Source organism: Falco cherrug, chromosome 9 (assembly GCF_023634085.1).
Source record: "Falco cherrug isolate bFalChe1 chromosome 9, bFalChe1.pri, whole genome shotgun sequence".
In the NCBI taxonomy this organism is placed as follows: Eukaryota; Metazoa; Chordata; class Aves; order Falconiformes; family Falconidae; genus Falco; species Falco cherrug.
In genome coordinates, this window is record NC_073705.1 from 16,270,926 (window position 1) to 16,291,607 (window position 20,682).

Consider the following 20,682-nt stretch of genomic DNA (forward strand, 5'->3'; position numbering starts at 1 on the left):
CGGCAGCCGGCCCCGGCGCACCCATCCTCGCTCACCGGGGCTGCTCTGCCGGGGCCCAATCGCTGGTTTTCGTTTTCTGGCTTTTTTTTTCTTCTTTCTTTTTTCTTTTTTTTTTCTTGATGATGGTTTAATTTTTTTTATAAGGGCTTAATTTTTTTTTTTTTTTTCGGGCGGGGGTAAGAAAGGAGTTGATAAAACCGAGCCTCTCGCCGTGCCGTTGAATGGACAGCGGCTGCGGAGCGCCGCGGCTGCGCTGGAAACTTGTTGGGGCCGGAGCAGCGGCTCCGCAGGGCCGGGGAGCGGGGAGCGGGGAGCGGCGGCGGGCAGCCGCCCGGTGCCCGTGTGTCCTTGTTTTCCAGGCTCCAGCCGGATTCCCCCTGGAAGACCCCGCGAGCCCAGGATGGGAATCTCCGCTCCTGATTGTCCAAACGCAATTCTTGTGCGATGGAGCCGTACGAACCAAGAATTGTGTCTGGACATCTGTAGCAGAGGTTCCAACTCCAGCGGCCGGGCTGCGGGACGGCGCTCGGGGCGGCGGAGGAGGGACGGCCCCTGCCCGGGCCGGGGGCCCGCAGGTAACGGCTCCCGCCCCGGCCGAGCCCCGCCAGGCCGGCACCGAAGCACCGGCGGCGGCTCCGCGCCGCTCCGCGCGGCCGGGGCTCGGCCCTGATGCGTCAAACAGCGGCGGAGTCCTCACCGGGCCGGGCAGGCACCGGGCAGGGCCGGCGGGGCCGAGCCGGGGCCGCTGGGGCCGGAGCCGAGCACGGAGGGCGAGCGCCCCGGCCCTGCGGCTCCATCTCGGCATATCCTTCCGGGATTTATTGATTTATTTATATTTTTAATCGCGTTTTAATTTCATGGAATTTATTTCGGCGTGCGGCCGGCCCTGGGGCGCGGCGGGGACCTCTCAGCAGCGGGGGCCGAGGTCCCCGCCGGCCGGGACACCCCTCGCCTCCTGCCGCCGTAGCGGCCGCCCCGGGTCCCCGCCGAGCCGGGCACCGTCCCCGCGGCTCGGGCACCGGGCGGGCTGGGCGGCGATCGGCCCGGCCGCGGCTGTCCCCCGGAGCTCCCGGAGCCGCGGCCGGGGGAAGGCTGGGAACAGAGAGGCTTTATGGCTCCGCAAGCCAGGCGGCTCGGCCGGGGCTGCCAAGGAAACCCAGGAGGAGGAGGAAAGCATTACAAGACCCGAGCAAAATTTCACCAAGAGCCTACCTAGGACAAAGCTAGAGGCAGAGAATGTTTTAAAAGGCTTTTATTTCAGAAACTTTTTTTTTTTTCTGTGTGCATTTCAAGATTTTGCTGTACCCCTCTTTTCCCCTCCCTCCCCTGGCTACCCTCATCTTCCCATTTCTAGCTTTTCTTTTTTTTTTAGCAATGATTGGCAGCTTTTACTACAGCAGAAGCTAAGCCATCTGGGTCTACCTGCGCTAGCAAGGGGAATAACACCTCCGGGGGAAGGAACTCATCCTATCGTGAGCAAACAGCTGGGGGGATAAGAACAGACAAGCCCAGCCTAAGGCAAAAATGCAGTGTAGAGGCAGGGCAGGCAGCAGCGCTGAAGACAAACCTGCCTTTTCCCACTTGGGTTTAAGCCCGTTTCAAGCTGCACGCCACACAGGTTCCTTGTTTTTCAGCCAGCTCCCACCATCACCTGGAATCCCTGCTCCACTCCCCCAGCCCACCAAAGCTAATGGCCATCAACTCAGGACAAGAGAAGAGCCTGTGGCCCGTCTGTATCACTTACAAACAGTGCAAGTGGGATCAAGTCGCTGCAACTGGATTTGGAAAAGGCTGAATATTGGTTCGTTCCCAGCAGTGGGCTTGAAGTTAGGGTTTCTCAGATGCAGCAGCATCGTAGCCTGTGGGTGCTTTTAGTTACACAGGTTGTGGTGGGGTGAACGTAAACGTGAGAGGAATCACCGCAGAAGTCAGATGGGGGAACTACTCTTTGGCACTCCCTCTGCATCAGACAGAGTAACTCCTCTGTCAGGCACGGGACGGGAAAGGCTCCTTGTACGGAGCGCTCGGGGCATCAGGCCCAGCTGCCCGAGCAGGGGCTGGTGCACTGCACTGCTCAGAGCCTCTCGGCTCCTCCCTGGCAGCTCCCAGAGATTGAGGACAGGGCGAGCAGTGTGTGGTGCAGATCAGCTCTGACACGCACCGATGGAGCTTACTGTACTGGCGAACCCTCTGCCCCAGGAGAGCCGCTGCTGAGGCAGGAGCGCTGCTGCCGGCGACCACCGTGTGCTGCCGCAGCCACGCTGAAATGCAGGTGAGCAGGGCAGGGGGGAGCACAGGAAGGACAACCCTGGTCGGATACTCCTAGAAGCTTGTGCAGCACATTTCAGACCTGTTGGCGCCAATGCTATCTTCTCTGACCCCTTCCCTCTGCTCTCGCCGCGGCCTCCTGGCTAGCAGGCCAGCCAGCCCATTTCTCTGAGGAAACTTCTGGAAAGCAACAGCATCCATGCCCTAGCAGAGCTGTGCACACCCACTTCCGCTGCACTCACAGGACTTCCTCAGGGCACGCAGTAAGAAGCCTCCCGCTCCCACTGATGGAAAGGGTTAAAAGCCACTGACTTTCTTTCCAGGGTGTCCAGCCCCAGCCCTTCCCTGGACAGGCTGCAGCAACACAGCTCCCCACCTGCACAGAACGCAATGCAGGCTGATCAATTCTGTCCATCACAGTGACAGAAAGATAATTTGCTGCCCTTATCACTCTGTGCTGTCTCAGGCCAGGCATGGGTTTGTTTCCCCTCCAACCAAATGGTTATAAATTGACATTGTTCGTGGGCTAGTACTTCAACCTGCCTCAGCTCAGGTATGGAAGATTTATAAGGCACCAGAAAAACAAAACCAAAAAAGCCTATTTCCTCTCCTACTTCCCATAAATAAACATCACAACAAGTGGAAAGTCACTGCAGAGGGTTCTGAAACTGTAATGTCCACTACTTTGCAGAAAAGCTAGTAAAGTAACCTTTTGTTTCCTTGCACTTCATATCTTGCCGTTCCCATGGCTGGTGAACAGACTGCACCAACACTAAGTATTGTATCAAAAGAATACCAGCTCCCAGCACCACAGCTCCTCCAGAATGCCTCACTACCAGCAAAGACAGATCATCCTACTCCAGGTTCAGCACCCCTCTTCCTCCCATCACAACAAAACAAAGTCCCACATGCTGCAGGTGCTCTCTGCTTGTTTAGGGTACCTGAAAGTGCAGTCAGGAGAGGTGAAATGAGGACCAAAAGATGGATGCTGTTGTGGTGGACAGCAGGCCGCGTGCTGACAGGGCTTTATTTGCATGTCTAGTAACAAGTGAACGTGGTGGGAAGATGCAGAAACTGGCACAGGCAGTTCAAGAGAGGTTTGGGTGGGTTTAGGTTTTTGTTTGGTTTTTTTTTGCCCAGGGACGTGGATTTACATCCTCTTGTTTTTCCAGGAGTTCACCCACCATGCAATGTTGAGATGAAAAGCACATTGTCCTGGTCCTGGAGTTTATAATCCAGCTCACCCTGCAGGCCAAGGGAAAAAAAAAAAGGTTTAAATGTAATTTCCAAATACTAGCTGCAAAGAGAAAACAGCTCATAGAAAAGATGGTGAGTGTTAGGGAGAGCAGAAGGGGATAGACCGATGTTTTCATCATAACGGAAGCAAGGGTGAGAGATCAGACAAGGAGCTGATGTTCACTATCCCACACTGCTTTCTGGGCAGGGTTTTGACAGAACAGGTGGTTGCCTGAGGCAGGAAAATAGTTAGGGTCTGTCTGTTGTCTGAGCACAACAGTGGGCTGAAAGGGGACAATATTTACCAGTTGCCTGTTGGGGCAGAAATCTCCCCAGGGGTGCCCTCCCCTGCTATGGCACCACCTCATGCCAGTGAAGGCGGTCTGCTGGGGGCTGGGAAGCTGCCTAGTACCCACTGAGCTCTTACCCCACGTGTGGGGGAGACCTGCTAGCAGCCAGAGGTGTGAAGCCTGTTGCCAGAGGCCGGGGGAAACGGGTGATCTCCCTTCAGACACTGGCTGGCTGATGAGACTCAGCAGGTTAGAGAAAAGGCTCTGAGCTTCTGAACAGCCCTGTACAACACAGGGAGGGAGATCCCAGCCTGCCCCTTCCCCTCAAATATGAGATGCTTTGCTTAGGGCAAGAATCAGAAATAGCTTCTCTGAGAGCAACCACAGTACAGACAGAGCAATATTTTCATCAAAGAAAGTCAAACTGAAGGAGTACAGACCATTAGTTCCCAGTCTGCGTCGTTGATCAGCACCAAAATTCCTGGTCTCCTGCAGAACAGAAAGAAATAATAAGAATACAGGGCTGCTAAAAAGCTTCACAAATAGTTAAGAACAAGGGATGTTACAGCACAGATCACAAGCTGACTGCCTATAAAGCCAAAGAGAAAAAGGAGTCCTAGCACGGAGGTGGAAACAGGTACAGTCTGTGCCCTTTCTAGAGCAAATACAGGGGAGGCAGGAGCAATCCCAAAGCTCATTTGAATCAAAATGTACCATTCCTGAGGATGCTCTAAGATGACTACATTTCCGTATGATGTAGAAAAGCCAGGTAATTAAAACCCACGCACTACAGTCGAGCGCAGAAAGCTCGATGTGAAGGTAGGGAAAGCTATTCTGGTGCCCCTACCAAAGGCACTCGACACCCGGGGATCCACTCCGAGCCCCTGATTACAGGCAAAGGGATTCCCTCTCTTTGATCTTCAGTGTCCTGCAATTGTCTCTCCTGTTACCAGGGGACCTGGCACACGCTTCAGCTCACAAAGATCCGTGACGAATGTTAAACACCCCCAGCGCCACCCCGTAGTCAGGGATGGCTTGCACAGCTCACTCTGCTCCATTTCTCTTGGCTTCCCCCCCACCCCCCCCCGCCCCCCGCCACTCCCTCCACGAGGTTGGCCCCATTTTGACAATAAAAATACATTTCCCAGAAGAAATATTTGTTGGCATTTCTCCGACTGACTGCTTCAGCCCCAGTGATGTCAGCAGGGAACAGACAGACCTGCTAAAAACTCCTGGAACTGAGGATACACACTACACGGCTCCAAGTAACAAACAACACAGAGGTAGTATATATACATGGCCCTGCTTCACATTTCAGGTTTATAGATTTGGGGTGAGGGCTGCAAAAGGCACTCTCCTTGGAACGGTGCAAAGCGTAATGTGGGACTCCTCCCATTGTCACTTTAGCAAAGCCCATATTTTCATGGTCGTTACTTTGCATCTCGCAACCAACAGGAAAAACCGTGGGGTTCAACAGAGAGACACAAGGAGGATTCATAACAGCTCTACTTACACAGATTCCCCTTGCATAAATAATTCTGGTCGTTCTTTCAGCAGATTCTGTCTGATCCACTTTAGCAGGTTTCTGATATCCCCTGAAAGGAGAAAGGACAGCAGTTTACAAACTAGCTGACGGCTCCTAGCTGATGCCAGAACAAAGTGCTTGTTTATCCACAAAAGAGTAGATCAGGAACACACAGGACGAATGGGGAGAGCTGCAAACCTCCAGTCAAAGAAACCACCTAACAGGATTGCCCCTTCCAGCATCTAACAGGCAGCCCTGCCTCCAGGGAGCTCAGAGCTCTGCCCCAAACCCCATGGCTTGGCAGAAGAGGTTTCCTGCAGAAAATGCATCCCAAAAGAATGAATGTAGTTCATGTTGAAGCGCCAGTCCAGCGGGAGACTGCTGATGTTAAGGTTTCTTTAACACATCCCATATCCTGTGCATTCCGTTATTGCCTAACAAATTGTTGTTTAGCTCTCTATGTGTTTAATTAGATTTTAAAAGTCCAAACAAGCAAGCCTAAGAACCTGAAAGAAATAAAGACAGACATTACCAGTACCAAAATCAGTGAGAACTCTTGGAAACATGAGTTCTGGGGCACAAATGTGTAGGTAACCATGCATTAAACACGCATGTAGGCACCAGCCACAGTAGTTGTATTTTGGACACTTGCAACATCCCTCGGCGTCACACCTGCTGCTATGGCATGTTCCCCATGCTGTGCCTGCTCCCTCCCTCTACACTTTGTGCTTATAGCTTCTTTATTAAAGCTCAGCCTTTATCTTTCCATTTCAGTAGGTGACAGGAAGGATTTGTCTTCATGTAAAAGGAGGAGGAGACACTGCTGGCGGGTTTTTATAGTATCAATTTTACTTTGTGAGGCAAAAACAATTTCTTTAGTGATAGCATCAGTTAATTTCCTATTGGAGAGGTGAGAAGCGACAGAGGGGGGGAATAATCCGTTACAGGGTTTAGAGAAGCTGACAAATTGCAATGTGGAGTTCTTCTGCATTTGCCTCTATATTTCACCGTTCCACAAACCACTTCATCATTCTGAATCCACAATCAGTTATTCTCCTGGGGCTCCTTTAAACAGCCTTTTGAAAGCCCCAAAAGAGTTTTGTTTGTTTTCAAGGCGCGAGGAAGCTTTTCGAAGGCACAAATGCACCAGTGAGGGCTGGAGCCCTGCTTGCAGGATGAACGGGGACGGCAGAAGAGGTTTCCGTGTCTGTGTGGTAAGCACATCATAGTCAGGGGGAAAATTTCCACACACACTTCTGAGCTAAAACCAAACCCTGTGTACGGTTCCCTGTGTATTTACTTCACAACCAGCAAAAATAAATGCACATGTAGTGGCTTGACTCCAAGTCCTTGCCTTACCCCAGGATTTTATGGGATCACCGATACCACCCAGAGCAGAGCTGTGGTTCTTCTGAATAGCATTATCCCCATCACTTCTGTCACACCAAGGCTGAACAACCCTGGTGTAGGCAGGTGCACATCAACTAGGCAATGGGGACATATCCATCTGCAGCAGATGGGGAAAGGGGGAGGGGGACGCTCTGAGATTCCCTATGTTGCCTCCCCCTAAAACGCTTTCCAGAGCGTCAGTGCCTCAGGATGGCAGCCTCCCCCCCCAGCACACCAGTTCCACCACACGGCTGCCCAGAGCACAACAGGTATTGCTGCTTCCAAGCACTGGATCACTCTGATCAGGGCAAAAAGAGCTGCTTTGTGCCTTAAAACTGCCCCGTGAGCCAGAGTAATCTGCCTGGAGCCAACCCATGACTCCCTTGTAATGACACATAGTTAAGAGCACAAAATAGATTATTTTCTACCAAAATAGATTATTTTCTACCACCTTCCTAGCAACGTGCACCCGGGACAGCACGTGCCACTCAGAAGGTGTATATATATACCATGCCGGTCGGTCAGCCACCAGAACAAGAGTTAACTATATTCACCATCCCGTGAAAAATGCTGCTGCAACGTAAAGCCCTCAGGATCTCACACCCAAACGGCTCCTGCTCTCCATCACCAAGAAATGAAAGCCGGCGAGGAAGAAAGATGGAGAGAAGCCTTCAGGAGAAGGAGGGGGGGCACAAAGGGGACACCAGCCCCACCACAGCAACGCCCGCGAGCTGTTTCATATTTATGCACTTGCGGCAGGGCACACAACAATGAGCTGTGTGATATACCATTCTCCTTGCGTGGAATAAGCAGCCCTTTCCTCTGGGACCTTTCAGGAGAGACCATTTAAACAGAAACACGCTGCACCAGCTGGATAAAAGACAGCCACCTAGAAGCAGCCTGGACGAAGGGGTGAGAGGACTGATTTATTCGAGGCTGAGCTGGAAGACTCCCTCACCCCTACTCCTTCCATAATAAGATGTTATTTTCATCCCCATCTGAGCCAACATTCATTTACTCCTCCCCAGAAGTCACACATGCACATACTGAAGAATTTAGACAGCAGGAAAAAAACCTGATACCCCTGTGCATGCCTGGAGCTTCCCCGCACCAAATTGCAATGAAAATTAAGACCCCTTCTCCACAGCCAACCTTAAGACACAATACTTTTGGTTGCTTTCTCAGCATTGAATTTTTTTCTCCCCACCTTCACATCTCTACATGCTGTACACCAATATTACTAGAACAAATCAATTATAAAGGATGAAAAATGACCAGAGCCACAACCAAACCATCTCCCACAAGTAAGATATTGAAAAGGAACAAGATTACTTCCATTGCAAGGGGTCTGGGGAGAAGCCATCTTGCAGCTCAGTGCCTCGAATAGCAGTTTTGATCAACAGCTCAGGACTCTGTATGTTATCATTTTTTTTTTTTTTTACTAAGAGGTAAATTATAGCACAACCACTTATCTCTTACAGTTGCACACATAACGTTCCTAAGACATTTTCTTTCTGATACTATGCTATGGGTCTAACAGGTTTCCAGCTCCCTGGGCTGAGGATTTGCTATGTAAACAGCAGGTCCTCTACAAATGACATATAAGAAAGGAAAAAAATCTCAGCCTGGTCAGGCACCCCATCCGCTGACAAGTTAAACCATCACTATGACGCAGCAGTTCTACACTCAGGCCGGTTCTGAAGCTGGCCCCCATCACAGAACACAGGCATTTGCTATTTGCAGGAACACAGTTGTACTGTGTGTACTGCCATTTGGCTGCAAAAGCAACCATGCATTTTGGCCCAGGAGTGAGGTTCAGGTGAGAGCTGAGATGATACAGCATTTCACTCCTGCATTAGCAGCTCAAGTCCAGCTCATCCCAGTAATGAAGTATTTTTATCATTGCTGCACAGCCTCGATGAAATTGAAATCCTTTTGGTAGCCTACTCCATTTCATTCACAGCAAACAAACATGCACACTAAAAAACCCACTCTAATTATCATTAACTGTCCTTGCCATTGGCAGCATCAGTAGAGAAGCAAGAGTGAACCGGCCAAGAAAGCTGAAATATTCTCAAACTGCAAAGGAGGGACTGAAACACATGGTAGGAAAACCCTGTCTTATTTGTATACAGACACAGCTTCTGTTGCCTGTGCTAACAGTACATCAAACCTCTCCAAATTCTCAGGAAAAATAATCTAAAGTTAATTAAAAAAAGAAAAACAAAAAAACATTTGAGAAAACTGCTTAGTTCAAGTGCACAGATGGGAGCTCAAACCCACAATACATGCATAAAACAAATCACCCAGCGAAACACACAGCTCAGGAAAACGAAATGTGTGCTCGCAGTGACACAAAGTCATTGGCTTGTCACGCAAGCGGACAGGATGCAAAAACTGCAGCAAGTGTGCATACAAAAACCCAACAGCGTCGGCTCATTTTCAGCCCAGCTGCATCACAAACACTCCTGGTTGTGGCAGACAGAACTGCAGAGTCTGCTTGGTCCTCTTGCGTATCCTCCAAGGCCTGATCTTCTGCGTAACCCCAACTGTTCCTTGGTGAAGAATCTGCTGAGCTTCCTCTGCAAGAAAAATGCAACTAAGAATCCATTTTAGCACTGCCTGGAACAAGTGTCTGCATTCATTTCCACCCTCAAAACCAGGGCTGAAATCCATAGATCTCTCCTTGCTCAATAAAACCTCCTGGGCCTGACAGATTCATCAGTGATAGCTCAGCAAAGAGAACCCTCACTGTGTGCAGAGAGAGACCAGGTGCCTTGAGTAAGAAACACCAAGCTGCGTGTTGCACTAGAAGGATCTCATGCTGAACCGATAAATGTGCAGAAACGCAGAAGGATTTTGTGCAACTGTAATACCAGTTGACACGGGCATGCTGTTCTTGGCTCCCAGGGAGCTGCTCAGGTTGCTGACAGATTCAAGAGCAGGCACATGCAACGACCAGACACCCTCCTGTCCCCTGCCTTAAAATCTGCATACAAACCCACATGAAGCACACAGTGCCTCAAAGGGCACCCAGAGGGTGTGATTACACCCATATTCTTGCACTGGCTGCAGAACTGGGAGCTTATTTCAGGGAAACAGGGGAACGCTATAAAGGCCGAATCATGAAAAATTCCCGTCTGGTCTGTAATAAATAAGATATATGCAGCACTGGTCACTAAGGGGTCAGTGCTGCAAGAGCACAGCGCTTTCCCTAGCCGCCTTGTGGATACCTCCCTGTGGGGTACCACTTCTTTGACCCAGAATAAGATCATTTATCATACTGACCATGGCTGAGCTCCAATTTACTGAGGTCACTAACTCTGGACGAGCGCTGCTCCACCCACATTCTCAGCCACCGGCCTGTAACCATGACAAAGCCCCTTCCCTGCCGCTCCTCTGCCATTATTCCCCCTGCCTGCATGGAAATGTATGGAAAGACAATTTGTATGCCCCTTTCCCTGCTTAAGCATCTTGTTTTTAAAATAGATGAACCAGCTCCCAGTACCTGCTGCCCCTCCAGGTGCATGCCTTCTCTGCTTTTGAATCTGATGTCCCTCCAGGAATCTGGTTGTTACAAAACCTGACCTAAGGGATCCTTCAGACTCCTCCAGCCTCCCATCTGATATGCATTTGCTGAAGCAGACGATGGTTTGCCACAAACTGCAGAAGACGCTGATATAAATGGGAGTCACAGGCAAATGGGTTCAGTACTATGCAGAGTGAGCAGCAAGGCAAAATTTTGCAGCAAGAGCAAAATCCTTTTTCTCTGACAAGTGCACCAGCCAATCCTGCCACACATTGGAGTGGGCAGTGATTTAAGTAATAGGGGAAAAATAAGGGGGTAACTACAGCCAGACATAAAAGAATCCCAATCGTTGCTCTCATCTGTTCTTGTCTGCTACAAACACCAAGGTCTTAGCTTCCGTAATTTTTAATTGCATTATGACATCTTTTTCTTGCTTCTCTGCTAGAAGAGCAATGCTCTGCTCCATTTTCTTGTGTCTGCAAAATGGGAAGGGATCACAGGGGTCTTTCATAGCCCTCCTGTTAGCAGTGAAGATTCAGATCCCAGCCACCACCCAGCAGTTCTCAACCCTGAGATTTTAATCACAACACTCATGAACTGGAGAGGCGCTGCTTGAGATCTTCCACTCCCCGCAGATTGCTGGTAGGAGAACACAAGTTCAAGGGATCTCCAATCCCACTCGCAAGCCAGCAGCAAGCCTCCAGATCCATCAGCTCCTGTGACAAACAAAGCACTCCAAGCTTATTCTCAGGGTAAACCTAATCCCTACTCATTTCCAAAGTCAGAGCATCTAATCCTGTAACACCCAACGCTATTGTCATTTCAGGCTCCCAAATAAATGCTAGTGTACCAAACTGTCTCTTTTAATTAGGATCACAAAGCACTAGTGCTGGCCCAGGGTCTTGCCTCTTGTTCAAAATTGTGAAAGGAAGGAACTGGGCGAGCCTCAAAGACTACTGCACCAGCAGCGAAGTGCCAGATTGGGAATCCCAGGCATTAAAAATAACATCTCCTTAACAGGTCCTGTGATTTTATCCCACTGCCAGTGCAGACTTATTCTCAACAAAAGACCAACCCAAGCCTTGACCGCTCTGATTTCAAGATGCTTGAGCAATGTAGACCTGCTACCAAACTCCAAGGAGACCGTGACATGGTCTAATAGTTTTTGCAGTCAGGAATCTTCTGCTAATGCACCAAACTCCCATTTCTTCATTCCTCCCTATCAATCTATGCTAGATGATATTGCATCACCCTGGCTATAATCTGTCCTTCCCAATGATGAAGGAGATATCCCACCTCATCACTTTCCCATTCATTTATCCTGCTTAACCTTGAATGTTGGTGGTTAATTTTATTTTTTTTTTAAACTGCTCAGGAAGACAATTCAGAGAATGCATTACTAGCTGCAGACATAAAGCTCAGCTGAAACCCATCTAACTGATTATTTCCCCTCTCTCCTGTTTTCCCAGCTTCTGGGTTTTGTGTGTATGCACGCACACCGAGGGTTAAAAAGGAAAACCTTATCACCATTACAAACCACTGCAGTGAGCTGTGAGAGCCGAGACCCCAGAGGAAGGTGGCTGCTCCTGCCAGTGCAGAGGGCTTCCCCAGCAGCCTGGCACTGCCCTGCACGAAGCCAGCCTGGCAGAGGGAATCCCCTGGGCTGGGCTCTCCCTGGCACTGCCAGCTGGATCAGAAAGCGCCTTGAAGTCAACTCCTTGCCCCCCTCCTAGCTTGGCTGGTGTACCCTCTGGCTGCTGGACTTGTCGGTGTCTCAGCTCGGCTCAGGAACTGCCATGATTTTATTCCTCTAAACACAGAAATCACACAGCATCCAGCCCTCGCCTCTCACTTTCAGGCTCAGATCTGCTTTGCTATAATTAGACTTTCATATAGGGGAAGCATCATTAAACCGATTCCTGTCCACCCAACCCAGCCACCCCCACAGATACTCCAAGCTCCTCAGTCTTACTTGAAAGGGGAAAAGAAAGGGCCAGTGAGATGATCAGGGTGGAGGAGAGGGGGGGTAAGATTTACAAGTGAATGGAGGTAAGAATGGAGCAGTTTGTGGGATAAAGGGGCTGCAGAGGGAGCTTTACAGATGTGCAGAGGGACGGCGGCTCATTGTTTAATTAAGCAGAAAGTGGCTCTTTTGAAAAGCAATTTTGCACAGGAGCTCTGAGCTCAGCAAACAACTCCTGCGAGTGAGGGCAGGAGGAGAAAGGAACAGCTGGCCCGGAGCCGTGTGAACCGCATGCTAAGCGGTTTAAAGGGCCCGGATCCTCCTCCCCAGCCCTGCTCCGCTGCCACCCTCTGAACAGTGCTGTCAGCACAGCAAATCCCACCAAGAGAAAAGGGAGAGCAGGGAGGGGGGGCTGGCACAGAAAGGTTATCCTGCTAGGTGTCCGCACTGCAATACAGCGGCTGGGAAGGAGGGTGGAACAGCCAGGCTTTGTTATCCCAGGGATTTGGTCACACACAAGAGCTGGTTTCTCGGTGCCTGGGAAGCTCCTTCCACAATGAGTTGGGATGAGCTGAGCTGAGAACGCAGCTCCGCGGCCTCGTGCTGGGACTGCTCCTGCCAGGGCGGCCGTTGTGTCCCCGCTCCCTCTGAAGGGCTCGTTCCTTGCGCAGAGGTCGCGTGGCCTCGCTGGGACGGCGACCCGAAGCCATGCACCCAGCCACTTAGCCCCACGCCAAGGCTGCAAACGCGGCAGGGACCGCTCGATCGCCCGCTCGATCGCAGCAGCAGCAGCAGCCCTGCAGCATCACACCAGGCTCCTGGTGCTGCAAACACGGCTGCTCGCACCGATTGCTGGAAAGAGCAGCCGGGATCCAGGGCTGAGCTAGTCCAGCCTGAGGTCCCACCCCGCATAACCCACCGAGTCCCCTTTCCTGGCCAGCAAAGGTATAATGACCCGCCTAAGAGAGACGCACAAGCAGGGGAATAACCGGAGTCCTCCAAGACCTGCGAGCACTATACACCGTGGTTAAAAAGATTTGACTGCATGAATTTCACAAAGCTATGGGTTTTTTTATGATTTTTCTAATAAGCCTCTGCATTACCAAATGTATTTTTATTCTTTCTTTAGAGCAAGTTTTAAAATGTTAGGAATAATAAACAGAGCAATAAATATAAAAGAAAATATTCCAGATTATTAGTAACTTGACCACGATGTACTACCTACCAACAGCACCAGGCACTTACAGATAATGGATGCCAACTGTCACTCTTGGTTTTGCACATTGTTTTGGCATAGCACCCCAGTCAACTCTGAACACACGCCACGCTGAATTTTTTAAGCCATTCTGCCTGTAACACAGGTCTGATCTCTTGAGATCCCCAGTCTCTTTTCCGAGGAGATGAATGCTCCCAACTCCCCAGCAGTCCTCCATGCTGCGCAGAACAAGCCCCCTGGAAAGCAAAGCTCTCGAGGAGCAGACCATGCTCTTCTTCTCTATGGGGATTTACCATAAGCAGCACTTGGCAGATTATTTTAATTTTCCCTCTAAAACCCCCCTGATTAGCAACAGGCTTTTTCCCTGGGGTTTTGGTAAAGGGAAACCACAAACAATTACCAAAACACACTAATTAAAAATTTATCCTTCCAGATTTGTAAGTGCCAAAACATGCAGTGAATTCTTGATTACCCCAGAAGGTCCAAGCGATCACTGCTGAAACTGGTCACTGCTGCTCCAAAAACACAAGTCCCATCACTGAAACCACAGGAGAAGCTGGAATTTGGAGGCCTGCGACCAGCAGCTGAGCAGCCTGCAGCACAACAGCCAGAGACTTTACAAACAGCCCCAACCTCCACATACAACATCCAGTAGACAGCACAGAAGAGAGGTTTTGTAAACACTCTTCATCAGCATGATACCGCTGAGCTAAACCTGAAATGACTACAAGGGTTAAACAATGCCAGTGACTTCCTACCCTTCCAACAGCATCCCACAACTTGCATGGCCATAGACAAATCCACCACTGTGAGGCCCAGAGAGATGGAGGAAGGAGCTCCGGCATCACTTGCAGAGCAGTCATACAATGATCTATTTGATTACTGAAGCACTTGGTTAAATTACTGTGGCTTGTTTCAGGAGGAGGCTGCCAAATACATTTTCAGTTTTTAATTTAGGGTTTCTCTCTTTTATGCTCCATTGTCTCTAATAGCCTCTTAGATGCTTGGAAATAAAGTTGATTTCCCTGCCAATTTAATCCTCTCTCCATGTGACAAAGATCGTTATTCCCCCAGCTGCTTTCTCCCACACACACTGTTTTTACACAGAATAAGCTAACAGGGCATAATGCCTTTAGATCCTCTAACAGCATTATCAATGATATCATCAAAATAGCCAGCAATTTGGGACAAGATTCTTGTTTAACTTGAGGTCTTCTTTCCACAGCAGCTCCTGTACAAGTGTGGCTTATGTAAATCTCTCTGCCTTGGCAGATAAAGCACACCTTTTTAAGTTCCTACTTGGCAGCAACTTCAACATGCAGTCTAATACAGCTCCGCTTGGGAAATAAAGAACCGCTGTTTTACTGATGTTAGGACACAAAAAAACTCTTGGATAATAAAAACAGGTCCCACCACACGGCTGTACCCCTCATGACTTGCTCTTGTCCCATTTGCAGCTTCCTTCCTCCTGCCTTTCCTACTCCCTCCAGGAGCCCATCTCCAGGCATCACAAAAGGACAGAAAATCAAATCTTGAAAAAGTTAACTGGATCTGGAACCCACCTACTTTCCACCTAGTGCCTGTTACCAGGAAAAAGGAAATGACCACAGAAGAAACAAACAACATTATTATCACTCAGAGAACATTGCCCCCATCAACTATGAAGCACAGCTTGTTTTATTCACATCGATATTTGTAGGTATTTCTTTATATAATTTTCCACCTCCCCTCATCTCTGGGATATGTAAAAAATGCCTAAACAATTAAAATATAGCTGGGCCCAATGTCCCAGAGAGAAGCAGCTGCTCTGCAAAAAGGAGGACAATGACAAAAGTAGAAAGGAAGAGTAGGTAAGAGAGGCCAAATGGCCAAAAATAAGCTTGACGGCTAATGAAATCAGTTAAAATGGGGTTAGAAGTGCAGGTCTTCAAGCAGCGTTCATACTACGGATCTCTCCCCAGAGTATTAAGTAATAAACGTACAGGGTAAGGTAAGCAACAGGATGCACTGAGTAGAACTGAGCCGTTTTACTTTACTTCTCTAATCGTTGTCATTCTGGGTGCATGAGGGCAGCAGGGAACATACTATGTACATCTTTATTTACCCAGAAATAGGCGAATTAAACTTTCTTAGTGTGAATGAGGAAAATATGTGGTGTTAGGAACAACATAAAAGTGCAAGAATTTACCAAATCTCTTATTTATCTGTTTCTGATATGATTCTACTGATTCCTCACCACTACAACATAATTCTCATCTTGAAATACTGTGAGGGGTGTCTCCAGCAACCCCTTACTGTCAGACATTAACCCCACCTCTGCCTACCCCATCCCTGTGCTGGGTGTAAACATCACTATAGTAGAAGCTTCGCGATTCAGCGTCTGCTCTTCAGCCACTGCAATCCACAACCAACCCAAAACCGGAAACCTCCCTGTCACTCAACGCACATGAAAACAGCGGGCTGCAAACCAGGGGAGCTGGCAAGTGGGCACACTGTCCATTCTGCCACTCTTGTTACAGGGGTAGCAGCATCTGAAAAAACAAGGCAGCGTGAAAAGCTGGGAGCAATAATGTGTTAGATGAATCTAGAATGAATCACCGGAGATCATGAGTTTGAACCTTGAGTCTGAGTCAGATCTTCAGGGAAAGATTTATTCTTTAGGATAAATCCAGCTCCTAGTGAAGTCTATAGAAGTCTTCCCAGCAGCTTCAAGTGGAAATGGATTAGGCCACATACAACTGCACCGCTGACAACCATCGGGCTAGAAGAATCATGCTTTGATATTAATCCCCCACCTCCTTCCCCTGACAGAAATAAACATCTCATGTAATAACCCCTTCTTCTTGAGCATCTGATCATGGTTTGAACACCATCAATGAAGCACATATAAGTGGGTATTTTAAGTTTACAGAATGCTGAGGAAAATTATGCTCCAGCCTCCAAGTTTATAAAACAACTAAATGAGTGTTTTGGAATTTTTTTACTACCTTCCATTTATGGATCTTAAGTGCTTTAAGAGTGCTGGAATTTAATGCTGAACTCTCTTGTGATACGTGAAAATATCGCTACTACTTCACTAGCAACAGGGGAAAGTTAAGCAACAGAACTAAATTCACAAAGCAAATCAGCATCAGGTCACGTTTCTGGATCCCTAGTTCCTGTCCTTAACCACAACATAACACACTATTCCAGTGCTCCTATTATATTTGAATTATACATACTAATGTCCAAGCATCAAAAGCGCTTCTACCAATCTCTAATTACTTCCAGGCACGGCAAGGAGATTTCAGGCCTGAACGTTCACAGTACATAGATTATGGTATTAGTCATTCATGAGATATTAGTTGTTAACATTCCCTGATGCTTTGTATTATTTCAGTTTATAATCCCACTCTCAAGCATTAGCATTGCTATCTAACTTGAAGAATTCAAAACATACCTGCAGCAAAATTACATTGTAACTGAAGTATGCACACACATAAGGAGAAACGAGAGTTAGTGTACAGCACTTCTCAGTATTGATACTCCAAATCACAAACCAGAGAAAGGCAGGATGACCAGCACACATTTGAGCATTAGGCTTTGCCATTTTCAGCTGCACGGTTAATACAAAATGATTACATATACTTGAAAGTCAGATGAGTAGATAAAATACATTTATGTTACATTGCTATACACACACCCACATATCTGTACAATACATATATATGCACACACATACATATACGCCTCTTGGAAACCTCAGAACAGGCAAGAAAAAACAAAGGGGAAAGGAGGTTATCAGCGGTTTCAAGTATCAAGCAAGACAAATGCAGACTGGATGGAAACATTCAGAGGCTGCTGTCTATCCAGAAGGGAGGCAAAAGTCTTAAGGAAGGACTTGATTCACAAGTGTTTAGAGGACAGGAAAGATGCTCAGACTGTTTCTTCTTGGTATTTACTCTGAGGACTAACCATCATCTGCTGAGCTCTCTGATCCATGGCGTGTCTAAAGTGCTTTTAAAATACATTGATCCTTGTTGCCAACTAATGAAACTACTGTACAACCAGCTTTGTTTCATTTGTTGTCATTCTTTCAAGTTAACTAACAGGTTCTGATACTCACAAGGTTCTGGTTGACAGGGCAAAGTCACCTGATGCTTTTTGACACCATCGAACAAGAGTTCTGCACCACCTCTGAAATAAAAACAATGAACCACTGAGATTTTGCTTTATTGTCAAAAAGAAGACAGTACAAAAGAGGCGATTTACATAGATGCCACAACAGAGAAAACAAATGACACAGACTATATTTATCACAGGATTCTCTTTGTCTTTTTTTCCTCTCTCAAACCACAAGTTCATAGGGGAAGCTGCCAGCTCCCATCGCCAACACATACAGGAGGCTCCAACGCGGGCCAGAACCCCACGGTGCCAGGCATCATCCCAGAGGAACAGGAAGATGGCTCCCATCTCAATGCACTTACAAACTGCCATGCAGTGTCTAACCTAACGCTTTCCCTCTCCCTTCAGCTATCGGCACTGCTTCCATTCAAACAACATCACAGCCACCGCCCTACATCCAACACTGCTCATCCCTAACACCTTTTAGCCAGAAGTCTCAAGGTATTTCACAAAACATGAAAAATCATACCATCCTTCTGGAATAAACATTCCTCCGGTTCCCACTTATGAACAGAGAGAAGAAATGACTCACGTGAGGTTACACAGCAAGTCAGCTGCAGAGCCAGCAGTCCTTGAGTCCTGGCAACCCTTTCTTCATCTACTTACTACAAAGCATTCCCTCTTGGGAAGGACTTGACTGGGAGAAGCAAGCAGAGTAAGCAACAATGACAAGTTCAAGTGAAAATAAATAAATACCCAGTCTTCCTCCACTGAACAACCTGATGAACATCCCTCTTCCAATATTCAGAACGTACTGGGGAACTAGCCTCAGATAACTAAGTGATGGCCTCTGCAAGCACAAGAGATAAAGCATGAGCAAAATATGCAGAGGCTGGCAAGTACAGGAGCTGGTCCTAAAAAAATGGGATTTAAATTGAGTCCAGGTACCTAATCTCCTTAGGCTCTTAGAAAAAATAATTAACTTTTGTAACTGCAACTTACAACCCTCAGCAAGCTCCTCCCCTATATTCCTTTTCTGGAAAGAGAACAATTGTGAAAATCTTGAACTTCACAAACACAAATTAGTTTTCCTGATGCTGTGAGGCAACAGGCCAAACTCAGAAGATTATAAAACTTTATCACGTGAGCAGGAACAACACTAATTAACATGAACGCTACCTCAAGGTAAGCATCACAGAAGCAGACAGTGTGAGCTCTCGACTCTAGACTGAACAAGGTGGCCAAAGTTTTAATCCTTAGGAAACACCTGAAAAACTCAACTCACTTGATACTCAACCGAGGCAGAAAAATGACCAACCCATTTTCAAAGGGCATATAATTGTGGCAAAATGTTCTTCCAACTGAAACATGGATTACTTCAGAAAGATGTTCTTATTAAGCTACTTTCTGGAAACTTATTAGTGCCTCGCATCCCTTGGAAACCAACATGATAGAGAAGTATTTAAACTAAATAATCTCCACCTAAATATCAACAAAGATACATCCAGACATTTCTAAGTTCCTTTAAATTCAATATCTAAAAATGTCACACTAGGTTTTCTTGGCTTTGCAATGGAAGAGCACAACAGGACCCTTGTTATGCCCTCAGCAGCGTTACTTATATGCAGCAACTCTCCTAAAGAGCACTCTGTTGGTGTTCTTCCACCAGCTCACAAAAAATAGTTATCTGAAAATTGAAGCAGCGATTATTAACATGAGCTGAGATTCATGTGAGAGAACAAGTCACAACAATTATATGAAAAACATTTTTTTATGTAATGAAAACAAGGTCACGCTTTGTTACAGCGGGAAATGTAGATTGCAAGATAAGGTCCTTCTGTGATGTGCTAGCTGTGAGGAACTCAGCTGTGATTTGTACATAGAGAGCTCATTTATGCATTTCCAAGGGAAGCAAAAATGCATCTCACTCTTCTGGGAAAATTAGAGTTACTGCAGCTGGAAGTGGGAAAGACTGAGGAAAGGATTCTTAAGGAGAAGGGTATTTAAAGGGTTATGGCATTTCTGTGTTTATGAAAGGGTGGGAAAAAGCGAATAAATAGCACCCTTTTAGCTTCTGCTAAAAGGAGGCTTTAACAAAATGACACAAGTATTTCCACAAATATGCACAGACTTCCACTGCAAGCACTTTAGCGTCCCAGCGCCAAAGCGTTAGCAATGCAGATGCTACAGCCACGACGACCTGAAAACTAAAACAGTACAGAGCGAGAACCGGCCGTTTCACACCCAACGAACTGAATGGAACACAAAGCAAAGTGAGAGCACGTGTCCGCACACACGAAAACACACAGAGTTACAAATACATAATGTAGAGAGAAAAAAAGCTGAAAGACGAGTGGAAGGATTTTATAAATAATTTTAATATTTAAAAAAAAAAAGGTTAGAAGGGGAGCCAGGGAAGGACTCGCAGGGAGCGCACAGCGCCGCCAGCGAGGCCAGGCCGGGGCGCAGGGCAGGGCCGGCTGCCGGCCCAGCACGGCGGATCCGGGGCCGCCCCGCAACGCCGCGGGAAGCCGCCCCGGCGGTGCTCGGCCCCCCCCGGCGGTGCTTGACGCGCCGGCCCGGTGCCCCGGGGGCGGCTGCACTCGCCGCCCCGGGCCCTGCCACACTCGCCGCCGCCCCCCAGGCCGCGCAGAGCAGCCTCTCCGCCTCAGGGCCGCGGCCGCCCCGCCGAGGAGCCCAGCCCGGCCCCACTCTCCGCCCGGGCCCCGGGCCCCCGGTCCCCGCTGCCGCCCGCGCTCACCCGAACTCCACCTGCAACGACACGGGCGCCGCCATCTTGGCGGCGGGCGGGCGGGAAAGGAAGGCGCGTGCGGGCGGCGCCGGAAGTACCGCACCGGCTTCCGGCCGCGCCGCGTTGCCCGGCAACGGCGAGAGTGGGGGTGGCCCTGGGCGCGGCGGCCGCGGCCTCGCCGGGCCCCGCCGGGCTTCCCGGGCCCCGCTGCGGCCTTGGGGCAGGCGGGCGGCGGACCGAGCGGGCTGGTCCTGGGGAGACCTCTCCGCGGAGGCCTCCTCCGTGCCGGGGCCCAGCGGCCAGGTGCAGGCTCTCCTCAGGGCTGATGCCCGGGAGGCCCGCATCTCCAGGGGTGCGCACTGGCCTCTTGCGCCAGGCGATGTCATTTTAGAACACCTATTTCTGCATTA

General features: G+C 48.7%; 1 protein-coding gene and 1 long non-coding RNA gene across 2 annotated transcripts; both read right to left on the bottom strand.

The window, feature by feature from the left end:
* Positions 1–3,259: 3,259 nt before the first annotated feature.
* URM1 (ubiquitin related modifier 1) lies at positions 3,260–20,369 on the bottom strand. The gene is made up of 5 exons (XM_055721093.1): positions 20,282–20,369; positions 17,522–17,592; positions 5,308–5,389; positions 4,235–4,283; positions 3,260–3,513 (listed from the first exon to the last, which is right to left on the bottom strand). The coding sequence occupies exons 1-5, from the start codon at positions 20,314–20,316 to the stop codon at positions 3,445–3,447; spliced, it is 306 nt and encodes a 101-aa protein (XP_055577068.1). The 5' UTR covers positions 20,317–20,369; the 3' UTR covers positions 3,260–3,444.
* Positions 13,296–17,515, bottom strand: LOC129736861 (uncharacterized). Its single transcript, XR_008733966.1, has 2 exons — positions 15,863–17,515; positions 13,296–14,009 (listed from the first exon to the last, which is right to left on the bottom strand). It is a non-coding gene; the product is annotated as an uncharacterized LOC129736861 (long non-coding RNA).
* Positions 20,370–20,682: the final 313 nt, after the last annotated feature.

What these genes read in the sequence shown, in the direction of transcription:
- URM1 (XM_055721093.1), bottom strand. Translation starts at nt 20,316, where the DNA reads ATGGCGGCGCCCGTGTCGTTGCAGGTGGAGTTCGG. An exon ending in GCCCTGTCAACCAGAACCTT is followed by an intron (nt 5,390 to 17,521) that starts GTGAGTATCAGA and finishes TTCTCCTTTCAG; the next exon opens with GGGATATCAGAAACCTGCTA. An exon ending in TTTATGCAAGGGGAATCTGT is followed by an intron (nt 4,284 to 5,307) that starts GTAAGTAGAGCT and finishes TCTGTTCTGCAG; the next exon opens with GAGACCAGGAATTTTGGTGC.